Source organism: Lathyrus oleraceus, chromosome 3, assembly GCF_024323335.1.
Source record: "Lathyrus oleraceus cultivar Zhongwan6 chromosome 3, CAAS_Psat_ZW6_1.0, whole genome shotgun sequence".
Taxonomy (NCBI): Eukaryota; Viridiplantae; Streptophyta; class Magnoliopsida; order Fabales; family Fabaceae; genus Lathyrus; species Lathyrus oleraceus.
Window position 1 is genome coordinate 100,261,776 of NC_066581.1, and position 13,682 is coordinate 100,275,457.

A 13,682-nucleotide genomic window follows, 5' to 3' on the forward strand; every position below is an offset into this window, starting at 1 on the left:
GGACAAATCAATCTAAGAATTGGTCAAGCACCATTTAATCATGGGAATGCCTTGCAAGATTTATATACTAGGGACAGTCCTTATCAGGGTCATATCACAACATGGCGGGATCTAAGCTCTTTCTCAGAATACTCCTCCAGACCCTAATAATCAAAGACATACTTTTCAAGATTCATATACTGGGGAAATCCATATCAAAGTCATACTACAACATGATGGGATTCAAGTTCCTTTTCAGGAAATACCCTCCAAGGCTTTATCAATTTGGGACAGACCGCCGTAAGGCTTGATCAAAAGAGACCACTACAAAAGAACAATTCATCTGGGGCAATATCATTCCAAAGGTCGATTAGTCAAGGACGAATCTCTCCAAGGCTAATATTACAGAAGGCCGTCTCAAGTGCGTGGTAGGCTAAGTCACTTCAAATTCATATTGACATGAATTTCTTCAAAGACCCAACAGACAGGGGCAACTATGGGATACTGCAGGGACAATCCCTCTCAATACTTTCAAGATACATGTACAAGATCTATCATAGATAAACAATCGTCAAGTTTTAAACGGGTATCGGGAAGCCATGCTAGCGTAACACCCTACCACCTTTTGACAAAATAACTTGGTTACACAAACAACCTCTCTAATCCCTAACAGTCCACGACCCACCATAGGGGCACTTGTGGAAACATTCAAATCATTGTCATGCATTAATCATGTCGCTACGCTCTAGCGTCAAACCATTCACACCATCTCATTCATATAACACATTCCCATATCATGAATCTAACATTTATGCAAGCCCAATATTACTTGGCACCACACAAAAGCCTAATCTTACTTGGCACCTATATCCTAAAAGCCCAACCTCATTTGACATTCACCCTAAAAGCCCAACTTTGATTGGCATCTCACAAAAGCCCAGCCTTGCTTGGCACTCAATACCTACAAATGGCCCAATCTTCAGATGTGCTGCCCGAGACTAATACATCATGTGCATCAATCATTGCATTAATACATCATATCACGCGTAGCATATCCATTAATATGGATCATTATACCATACAAACACTAAACATGCATAAATGACACAGCATAACATGCATACATAACATAGATACATAACACAGACTGAGACTCAAGACTCATCGTGAGAGTCTGGATATCCCTAGCTAATCGGTGATAGATCTGAGTCCAAGCTTCTCCCGAGCTATTTTTTCATTGTGCACCCAGTGGGTTAGTCTTAAGGACAATTCCCTCGCAAGTATCCTTGGAACTCATTCTCCAAGCAGAAAATACTTAGCAGCATTGTCCCCAGTATGCCCTAATGGTATACAATTCCTTCACCAGATCCTTGCAGGGATTTCTTAGGGCTTTCTCCAACACCCGCGCTCCTTAGGGAACCTCGCTTGGAAGCATATTCCCTAGTAGGCAATCATCTTACATGACACCAGTCTTCCGCATTATGGACATCGAGTTCTTTTGTCAATCTCCTTTTATTCATGTCTTCTTAGAGAAATCCTCAATAAAAGTTTTATTACCATTGTCACTTTGGTTCTTACACCACTGTTCACTTTGGTTCTTACACTATTGTCACTCAGTCACTTCGGCTCTTACACCGTTGTCATTTACTCACTTTGGGTTTTACGTCGTTTTCATCCAGTCATTTTGGTTTTTACACTGTTTATCAATTCATTTGTACGGTTTCTTATACCGTTTGTCATTTCAGTTTACGGTTCTTCTACCGTTGTTACTTCTTTTAGTTCTTATACCACTATCACTACTCTCGGGGTTTTACAACAATGATAATTTATTTAGCATTGGTTCTTATATCGAGGATGATTGAATTCTCAATCCCCAGCTATACAAGTACAATTCCCAAGCAAGAATGCTTATTGGGCTTCCCCAATAAGTAACCATCTCCATAGAGCCTTTTCAATAAAGGACTTTTCCAACAAACTCACTCACCGTGAGTCGTCAGAGGAATATATCCATTGGTCTGTCATCCTGAATGATCATTATCAACTATTGAGCGGGTATTCACCTCTTACATCTCCAGCTTATTAACTTATCCCATACGAGGGATATGTTCCATCAAATGCACCAGGGTCTTATCAAAGGGTTACACCGGGGTTTTTCAAGGGGTTCCACCAAGGGTTTCATCAAAGAGTTTTTACCAGGAGTTCCATTAGGTGTTTCATCAAAAGTATAGAGGATTTTCATCAAGGGGTTCTACCAAGGGATTTTATCAAAGGAGTTTTATCAAAGGGGTTCAATCAAGGGGTTTTCATCAGAGATTATCCGCCGAGGGTTCACTAGGGTTTTGCCAAGAAGTTTCAACAAAGTGTTAATATCAAAGGGGTTTCATCATGGATTTATCAAAGGGTTTTCACCGGAATTTTTTATCAAAGGGCTCCGCCAGAATTTTATCAAGGGATTTTATCAAAAGGATTTTTTCAAGGGATTTTATCAAAAGGGTTTATCAGGAATGTCATCAAAAGATTCCATCAAGGGGTTCTTCCAGAATTTTACCAAGGGGTTTCATCCAGAGTGATCGGGGTATCAGTAGAGTACTACCCAATTCCCGTAAAAGGATCAGATGATCATGGGAATAGTATGCAAGTTTCACCTAGAAGGGTTAAGATTGATCAAAAAGGGTTTCATTAATAGGTTTCATCAAATGTATTAAGGGTTTCACCATGGTTTTATAAAAGGGTTCCACCAGGATTCCACCAGGTTTACACTGTGGGTTTCACTAAGGATTTTATCAGGGGTTTCATCAAAGGATTCTATCAGGAGTTTCATCAAGGGGTTCTATCAAAGGGTTTCACCAGATTTCTATCAAGGGTTTCATAAAGGGGTTTCATCAAAAGGGTTTTATAAAGGGTTTCATCTAGGGATTCTATTCGAAGTTTCATCAAAAGTTTCCATCAAGAGGGTCTACCAGAACTTTATCAAGGGGTTTCACCAGATTATCACGAGAGGGGTCTCATCCAAAGTGATTGTGATATCACTAAAGTCCTACTCGACTCCAGGGACATAATCAGATGATTATAGGCAAATATTACTCAGAGAGGTCGAAACTGATCATCAGGGATTAGTCAAGGGGTTCCATCAGGGATTTGTCAAAGGATTTCATTAGGGTTTTATCATCAGAGGTTCCATTAGAAGTTGTATCAGTGGTTTCATCTAGAGTTTTGAAAAGGATTTTATTATGAGTTTTATTAGGGGTTCTACTAAGGTTACATCAAACAACAACCGGAGGATCGTCAAACTCCTGCCTAATTCCGGTAATATGAACGTACGAGCTTGGAAATCATCATAAGTTTCACCCAGACGGGATGAAATTAACCAACAAGGTATCACTAAGGTTCAATCATAGGATGGTGTGGATGCTAACGGAGTCAAGGGCTGTTTAGTCCTTACTCATCCCCAGAGCCTTCTAACTCTGTGGTCAAAATTAGGTTTCCTCTCTATATTTAATCATCTTCTCCCAGAGAAGATGAAGACTCATCGTCATCATCATCTCGGTCTGGAGCTGATTAAATAGGGGCAGCTGTCGTACCCCAAATTTTGACCACCATGCATATGTTTTCTAGTGCCACCTTATTTCGAATAAATGAAACGACACAATTGGGAAGAGAGCATGGGTAGGGAGAGTGATCATGTGGTCCCGAGTTCGAGTCCCAACTTTCATTTTGTTTTAGAACATTCTCATTTTGTTACTTTCTGTTTTCTTTATAAAAAATAATAACAATAATAATAAGTAAATTGCATTTTTAAAAATAAATAATAAAATTTTAAAGTTTTTACAATTAAGTACTATTTTATGCATTTATGAAAAAAACAAGAGAAAAATAAAAAAAAAGTATATGATATTAATATCATTTATAAACAAGGTCAAAAATAGAAATCAAATTTTATTAACATATTATTCTTTGGAGTCAATTCTATATTGAATGAACACAATGACCCATTTGGTAGAGAAGCATATCTAAGAGTTGCAAGAAGATGGTCTTGAGTTCAAACTTCTATCTTGTCACTTTTACAAATTTTTTTTCATGTTTTACCTTCAATCATATCATCTTAAAATCAAATTTTATTACTTTTTATTTATTTATTTTCAATTTATTTGTAATATATATATTTTCTAAAAAAATAAAATTTTATTACTTGTTATTTTTATTTTTCGAGTTTTTTAATTTATTATTATATTTTTTTTCTTAAAATAAGTAAATAAAAATCAATCAAGATAAAATTAAAGAAAAAATTCAAAATATTTTCTTGTTATTACTTTCTTAAATTTATTTTGATTACTTTTTATCACCCATTTTTATTAGTATTAATTTACTGTAAAATATTAGAATATTATTATTATTTAAGAAAAAAAGGGATCAAGATATTTTTCACGTATTATTCCTCACTCTAGTATCAAAGATTTCCAAAGTTCCAAAACATTCAAATCTCTCTTCAAGAGGTGATTCAAAGCCAATGGACAAAAATTATTTCTTTCCAAAACAAAGAACAGACAACAATCAGACAAAATCTTCGTCAACATTCATACAGTATTTTCAACTTTCAAATTCATTGAGTTTGTCTCACACCAAAAATGGAAAAAGAATTGTATGGATTAACTAGAAAAAATCAAGACTTTAATATGATGTTATCCCAAAATTACAGTATAAAAGGAGGTACAAGCTGTGCAGTAAGGAAAGAAAAAGGAGACGATAAAAAACAAATTCCACAAAGTTCTACAACTTTGACGAAAGATTCGAAAAATCCCAAACACAACGAGAATTATTCTCACACCGAGAATAATTCTCATACAACCCTAAATCTAAGATTTAGTCATCCCTGCAATCCAAATTCTGGAAGGTAATCCCTACGACCTAAGAAGAACAAGGAGAGGAGTCAAAGAAGGAAGAGTCAGAACAAAGAAAGTGGAATTCTTCCCCTGATAACTTTCGGGCCGATAATTTCTTGTCTTATTATCCTCGATATTGTGTTGTGATGTATGATAGAGTTTTCCTGTAAAAAAGTTATAAAAACTCATATTTATACATAGTAACAAATAGAGACTGTAAACCTTAAATCATCAATTTTTTAATCAATTTATTTTTCTTTCAAAGTTTTTTTTAACAGAAAACATTAAGCCTTTTAAAAAAAAGAATAATCCTAATAATAAATTATAAAGAAAAACATAAGAATTATTAACCATAACCAATGCATCAGTACATAATAAACATTAATAAACTTGATTGGAAATTAGAAACAGTACCAACTTAGATCTTTGTTATAGGACCAATTATACTCGAACCACAAGCTGCATTTGATATTAATATATATCTATACGAAACAACTTCAAATCGATATCATAACCGTCTTTAGATCCAATCCACAACCAATGTCCATGTCAAAATCTAAATAACATCAAATGAGAATTCTTTTCCAACATAACATATAAATTTCAAAACCATGGTTAATAGTAATAACAAATAATATATTTATATTCACTTGTAATAATTCAACAAATTCATATTTATGTTATGTCCAAACGGAAACAAAATCAATAGAAAAAAATTATTAATACTAATTATTGAAACTCAGTGTTGAGCCGTATCAGCAAAACCAGGACAGGAGAGCGAAATCCAAAACAGTGCCGAACACATGGTCCATAAACATAGCATAATAGAAGCTAATATTAAACCAGATTGAAATCAGAATATTACCTCTGTAAAACAAGCCATGGGAAATTAATTTTGAATCAAATCAAGAATCAAAACCATAAGAAACGAAATCGTAACCAAGAAGAAAATATACAAAAAATATAATTAATTTGGGTTATATATTAAAGTTAATTAAATTAATTTATGATGGGATTAATACAAAAAAATAATTAGTTGATTATTTAGATATTCATAATTAACATGGAAAATATATAATTAGGGGTTTAAGTTGAGATTAGGGATTAATTCTAGGATAATTATGCATATTGAAATTAGGGATTACTTTTTAAATGGATTAACATAAATAATATAAAATTATATGGATGATTATGGGATAGAAATTAGGGATAATATGGTATAAGGTTATGGGATAAAACCTTAGGATTTCAAGGGATAAAAACAAGGGATAAAAACATAAGGGATAAAAACATAAGGGATAAAAACAAGGGATAAAAAAGAAGAGACAAAAACATGCGATACATCAAGGGACAAACATGTATAAAATTCTATAACAATTTCAAGGGATAAAAACAAGGGATAAAATTTATGGGATAAAATTATGAGATAATTTCAGGGATAATTATGGGATAAAATTTAAGGATAAATTCTAGAATTTTAAGGGATGTAAATTAGGGATAAAATTGGGATAAGAGATATATCTTATTACATTTTATTTAACTTTCTTAATTAAATTAAATTATATTTTCAAATCATAATGGATAAAAACAAGGGATACAAATATGGGATAAAACATTGTCTAAAAGTCTAGGATTTTCAAGGAATAAAATCGGGGATAAAATCGGGATAAAGAGTTATGTCTAATACCTAATTATGACTCCTAACTTATTTTCTTAAATAAGTTAAAATACTATTTTTGCATGGGATAAAAGGGATAAAATCAATTTGAACTCACTTCAAATCGTAAGACCTCTACCCTAGTGTATTGAGGCACTTTTCAAAATCAATTACTTCTCCGCCCCCGAGGCGTGAGAATTTTCAAGGGATAAAAACAACCAACCAAACAACATTTTCAAGAAGAACTACGGTACTCTGATCCCTCGCCTAATGCGAAGGTACGTAGGCATAGAGTTGTAAACTCTAGCGAGTACAATTATGAAAAATATTTTTGGGTCTCTCGTCCATTTAAAAGTAATACATTCTGTAAATAAATAAATAATTAATAATTAATAAATATTAAAGCAAACACTTTAGAAACACACACTAGCCCTAGAATTGTAGGAGGATCCCATTGAGTACAATGGATGTAAGGGGTGCCTAACACCTTCCCCTTACTTAACTGACTCCCGAACCTAGTCTCTTACTCTTAACTATTAGGTTGTATCATTATTTCCCTGTTCCTTACGAACGAATAAAGGATGGTGGCGACTCTGTCATTTTTCCATCCGCGACAATGCTTATCATTAGAATGCTTTTTGGCTTCAAAAAGATTGAAGGCTACCTCTTCATCTTGCACCCTTACTTTCATTAGTCCATCATCAATGTCAATCATTATTCGGGCTATTTTCATGAATGGTCTTCCAAGAATTAGAGGAACATCACGATCCTCATCCATGTCTACTATCACAAAATCTACCAGAAACAAGAATTTGTCCACCTTCACTAACATGTCTTGAGCAACTCCATATGGTGAAGTGATAGATTTATCGGCTAGTTGTAAAGTCATCCTTGTAGATTTGATCTTAACATTTCCCAATCTTTTGACAATTGATAGGGGAATTAAATTGATGCTAGATCCCAAGTCAATCAAACTGTTACCAATGTAAGTGCTTCCAATGGTCACCGGTAAAATGACTCGGCCCAGATCGGATTCCTTTCTTGGGAGAGTTTTTTGAATGATGGCACTACAACGTGCATCAAGCAAGATTGTCTCGTCTTCCACATGTCTCCTTTTATTTATGAGAATATCCTTCATGAACTTTGCATACCGTGGCATTTGCTCTAATGCATCGACAAATGGAATATTGATTTGAAGTTGTTTGAATATGTCCATAAACCGTGCATAGTGTCTAGCATTATCCTTCTTTGATGGTGCATGCGGATAGGGTAGATGTTGAACTGGAATGACATTCACTCATTTGTCTCTTTTTTTCTTCTTTCTCGGTTCAATTTCCTTCTTCATTTCCGCTTCACACTGCTGTTCTGCTATCAATTACTGGTTCTACTTTTTTCGCGGCGCGAAGGGAGATCGCGGCGCGAACTGAACAGTTTCTGCCACTTTCTCCTTTTCACAATCCACACCCTCATTTTCATATACAACACCCATCCCATTCTCTACTGTAATCTCCTCACTTTTTCCACTTGTCAACTCTCTACCGCTTCTAGTAAAAATTGCTTTACAATGCTCCTTTGGATTAGTTTGAGTGTTAGTGGAGAAGGAAGATCCCACAGTTTGTTCCGACAATTGTTTCGCAAGTTGACCTACTTGGTTTTCCAAATTCTTGATTGCTGCCTCGTTGCTCTTCCGATTTGCCATGGAGGCTTGCATGAATTGTTGGAGAGTGTCTTCTAGCTTTGAATTTCCTCCTTGCGATTGTTGTTCTTGAGAATTTGGGTGTTGATAAGGACTTTGCTGCTGATAATTTTGGTTGTTGAACCTTGATGGTTGATAACCTTGATTGTTCCTTTGATATGAGTTGTTGTTGGGTGGAGGTTGCCTTTGATAACCTTGATTTTGATTGTTCACATAACTCACTTCTTCTAATGGAGGACAAAAACCGGTTTGATGATCTCCTTGACATAATTCGCAACATGCTACTTGATGTCGAACTTGAGACCCTTGAATTTCCTTCATTTGTTGTGGAAGCTTGGCCATTTGTTGAGTAAGCAACTCCACTTGTTGAGAAAGTAGCTTGTTTTGAGAAAGAATGGCATCATTGGTATTTAACTAAAGAACTCCCGGTTTCCATTGTGAAGGACTATGGTCATGTTGACTTTGACGATCATTGAGTGCCATCTGGTCAATAATGACTTTTGCTTCTTCCGCATTCTTTGACATAAGAGAGCCACCCGCGGTAGCATCCAAAAGTGTTTTGTGAGTTGATTGGAGCCCATTTAGAAAAATATGGATTTGAGTGAGCTCATCAAAACCATGGCCCTTGCATTTTCTCAACATTGACTTGAATCTTTCCCAAGCCTCATTTAGAGACTCGTTGCTTCCTTGAGTGAATACCACAATAGCCGTTTTGGCTTCCATGAATCGGGATTGAGGGAAATATCTTTCTAAGAACTTTTCTTCTAGCAAACTCCAATCCGTCATCACTCTTGGTGCTTGATCAAGGTACCACTCTTTTGCCTTTCCCACTAAGGAGTGTGGGAACATCCTCTTGAATAATGCCTCTTCACCCGTTTCATCAATTCCCGTAGAACCCGCAATCTCATAGAATTTGATGAGATGGGTATACGGAACTTCATGGTCCATTCCGGTGAATGGATTTGCATAGAGAAGTTGGAGGATTCCGGTTTTCATCTCCGTATTCCTTCCTCCACGAGCAAATTGAGCATTCATTCTTGGACTATTAGCGGAAATTTCGGTAGGAGTGTCATTCGCCATGTTTCCGTCACAAGCCTCTACAACCACTTCTTCGATTTGAACAAGTGCGGAAGTAGATGCTTCTTCTCCTCGGTTCCTCTCTTCGGTTAGTTTCCTTCTTCTTCGTGTTTTGCTATTGAGCTTTCGAAGTGTTCTTTCAATTTCGGGATCGAATTGAAATTGCTCCTCGGTAGCTTTTCCTCGCATGCACTAGAATCTACACAACTAACAAACCAAGTGAAACACAAGAGGTATAGTAATAAAAGTAACAAAACTTAGAACAATGAATTATTGCAATGCTTGTAATATCGAACACCAATCCCCGGCAACGGCGCCAATTTGTTGAAAAGTATATTTTCGGCAAATATTTTAATATCGTATCCACAGATTGGTTGTTATTACCGCCATTCTATAATCCAAATTGTTATAAGTTTAGAAAGTAACCAAGTTGTTTTGTTTGAAAAGTTATCTTTTGAGTAAAATATCACTAAAATAATAAAATAGTTTTAATCAAATGTAAAAGGCTTGGCAAGATTGGAGTTCACTATTCAAATTGCTTATGACTCCTTATGACAACTATATAGATTCAAGATTATTGATGATGTTCAAGTATCCTCTCAATATCATTTATGTCTAAATGATAGTGTGATAATTACTATATTAATCTTTAGACGATTTCTCTACCTAACTATCAATATAGCAATCTTTAATGGTTGATACAAAAGAAGATTAGTGAATAAATATATTTCTACAACTTATTCACTACTTGAAAATATATTTTATGTCAAGACTTAAATAATCTCTTTCAACAACTACTCAAATCTAATATTCAACTTAGGGAAAAAATATCATTCAATACATCAACAATCTTTTATCATATATAAGAGTCAAATGAAATACATAAACAAATAGGAATAGCTACTACCTCCAATCTTGACAAAATGAGGTTTAGCTCCTCATCATCATTTTGGAAAGCAAAAGGCAATGGTAAGAACTCTGTTTTTCTCCTAAAATATCAAACTATCAATGAATGAATGAACAATTTCCATTCTGTTTTCTAAAAAGGGTTGACCTTTCCTAAAATGCTCATTTTCATCTAAAACTGAAAAGCCCCCTAAAACAGATACAGATTTGTCAAAACACAGCTGGCATTGGAAACAGAACACTTGGCCAAATCAGCTTGCTGGATTCGCAAGGTTCGCGGCGCAAACTGAAGCTACTTCAGCTTCCTTGCCTTGCAAGCTTCATCCAATTATTCTTCCAAGTGTTAATCTTCAAAATTAGGCCTCCAAATTTCATTCAACACTTCTTCCAAATTATGATTAAGCGTTCCGAAGCTCTCTTGCCCAAAAATTCTACAAAACTAACAAATACGTGAAATAACCACTCAAAACAACATAAATTAAACCTAATTGCATTTATACAAAATAGTGAGAATAAAAGTGTGTAATTACATCAAAAGTTGGTAAAAGGGACCAATAAAATTATATAAAAAGTAGTACTAATTGGTCCCTAACAGACACCTTAACTACAAAGGGCTCAATACACTTTCAGGCAAGAAGATGGTCATTGGATTACCTTCCCTGAAGTCTCCAAAGAAGATATGCACTACATGCCTAATTAGAAAACAAAATAGAGAGTCAATACAAATAAAAGCTCATGGAGGGCCTCGAAAAAGCTTCAGCTAATTCATGCTGATATTTATGGTCCAATCACGCCATCTTCAAACAGTAACAAGAGATATATGTTAAGCTTTATTGATGACTTTACTCGTAAAGCTTGGATTTATTTATTACATGAAAAATCAGAAGCATTTGGTATGTTCAAAATTTTCAAGGCATATGTTGAGAAAGAAGTGGGTGCATTCATCACTTCTTTAAGGACTGATAGAGGTGGTGAAGAATTTTGTAAGGATCAAGGAATCTGTAGGCAATTGGCGGGTGCATATACTCCTCAACAAAATGGACGATCATGAATGTAGTAAGAGCTGTACTGAATGAGAGACAAGTTCCGAGAGTATTTTGGCCTGAAGCTGTTAGATGGTGTGTTCACGTACAAAATAGAAGTCCAACTTCAATAGTAGATCACATAATCCCTGGAGAAGCATGGACTGGTGTAAGACCAAGAGTTGACTATTTTCGGATTTTTGGATGCGTAGCTCATGCTCATGTACCAGACCAAAAGAGAAGCAAGCTAGACGACAAAAGCAAAAGGTGTGTATTTTTGGGAGTTAGTGATGAGTCTAAAGCTTACAAATTATTTGATCCTATTGCAAAGAAAGTCATTATGAACAGAGATGTAATGTTTGAAGAAGAAAGGACTTGGGACTGGGGAAGAACTGAAGAAGAATGCAAATTTGATGTTCTAGATTAGGAAGAAGAAGAAAACGAAGAAGAAGGTGAAGACCAAGGACATGTACAAAATGATGAACAAAACAGTGGTGATATCAATCAAAATGTATCCTCAAGCAGTTTAAACGAGACCGGGTCACCAGGAAATGAAACAAATGATGTTGAACAAGATTTTTTAGAGAGGCCAGCAAGGAATAGAAGAAAACCAGTTTGAATGACAGATTATGAAGAGGGAATAAATCTTTCCGAGGAAGAAGAAAGTTTAATGGTGATGGTGATGGCTGAAAATGGAAGTGATCCTTACCTCTTCGAAGAAGCATTCAAGAGCAGGAAGTGGAGATAAGCAATGAACATGGAGATGAAGGCAATAGAAAAGAACAAGACATGATAGCTAACTGACGCACCAAAAGGAGTTAAGCCTATTGGAGTTAAATGGATTTTCAAAACCAAGCTCAATGAAAGTGGGAAAGTTGAAAAGTTTAAGGCGAGATTGGTAGCAAAAGGATATGCCCAACGGTATGGAGTGGATTATACGAAATTATTTGCACTAGTCACAAGACTCGACACTGTGCGGGTACTATTAGCTTTGGCAGCTCAACATGGATGGGAAGTATATCAACTTGACGTGAAAAGCGCTTTTCTTCACGGCGAGCTCAAGGAGGAAGTATTTGTACAGTAGCCTGAAGGATTTGTCAAGAAAGGAGAAGAAGACAAAGTCTACAAGTTGAAGAAAGCATTATATGGCCTTAAATAAGCACCGGGAGCTTGGTACAGCAAAATTGAGGCATACTTTGCAAAAGAAAATTTTGAAAGGTGCTCAAGTGAACACACTTTGTTCACCAAGAAAAATGAAGGTAACATTTTGATAGTTAGTCTTTATGTTGATGATTTGATCTTTACTGGAAATAATAGAAGCATGTGTGATGAATTTAAAAGCTCAATGAAGTTAGATTTTGACATGACTGACTTGGGAAAGATGAGACATTTTCTTGGAATAGAAGTGATACAATGTGAAGCTGGGATATTTATTTGTCAAAGAAGATATGCTCAAGAAGTTCTAGCAAGGTTCAACATGGTAAGCAACAACTCAATAAGGAATCCAATTGTTCTAGGAACAATTTTACCAAAAGTTGAGGATGGCACTGAAGTAGATGCTACGATGTTCAAACAAGTCATTGGAAGCCTCATGTATCTAACGGTAACTCGACCGAATTTGATGTTCGGAGTGAGTTTGATGAGCAGGTTCATGGAAAATCAAAAAGAATCACATTGGGCTGCTACAAAAAGACTCTTAAGATATCTAAAAGGAACCACAGAGCACAGAATATTCTATAAGAATGAAGGAATAAAAACAAGTCTTATAGCTTATTCTGACAGCAATTACGCGGGAGATTTAGATGGTCGAAGAAGCACTTCTGCTTTAGTGTTTATGATAGGGTCTGGAGTTGTTTCATGAGCTTCGAAAAAACAACATGTTGTTAGCCTATCTACCACTGAGGCGGAATATATTGTTGCAGCACTTTGTGCTTGTCAATGTATTTGGCTTAGAAGAATCTTGGAGCAACTTGGAGCTGAAGAAAAGGAAGAAACTGTGATTTTATGTGACAATAGTTCCACTATTCAATTGTCCAAAAAATCCAAATTTTCATGGCAGAAGTAAGCATATTGCAGTAAGGTTTCATTTTCTCAGAGACTTGGTAAATGATGAAGTGGTGAGACTGAGTTTTTGCTGCTATGAAGAACAAGCTGCAGATATAATGACAAAGCCATTGAAGCTCGAGCAGTTTGAGAAGTTTCGAAGCATGCTTGGAGTAATGAAGATCACAGAAGTAAGCTAATCACAAAGGCATTAGCTTAAGGGAGAGAATGTTAGTTAAAGTTATTTTTTAATTCAGTCCACGTTTACTAATAAATCCTAGTCCTAAGGGAAGTTAGATTCTTTAACAGGAAGTCCTATATTTTAGAATCAGTTTCTTTTATTCCTATTTTATTATCATGCAGTACTAATTTTTGACTAATTCCATTTGTAAAGGCTATATAAATCTGTTTTCAATTTCTAA

At 35.4% G+C, this 13,682-nt stretch overlaps 1 protein-coding gene across 1 annotated transcript; it reads left to right on the plus strand.

The window, feature by feature from the left end:
* Positions 1 to 12,562: 12,562 nt before the first annotated feature.
* LOC127129899 (secreted RxLR effector protein 161-like) lies at positions 12,563 to 13,078 on the plus strand. Its single transcript, XM_051059005.1, has one exon. The coding sequence runs from the start codon at positions 12,563 to 12,565 to the stop codon at positions 13,076 to 13,078; it is 516 nt and encodes a 171-aa protein (XP_050914962.1).
* The last annotated feature ends 604 nt before the right edge of the window (positions 13,079 to 13,682 follow it).

Excerpts from the sequence above, each read along its gene's own strand:
- LOC127129899 (XM_051059005.1), top strand. The coding sequence starts at position 12,563 with ATGAAGTTAGATTTTGACATGACTGACTTGGGAAAGATGAGACATTTT.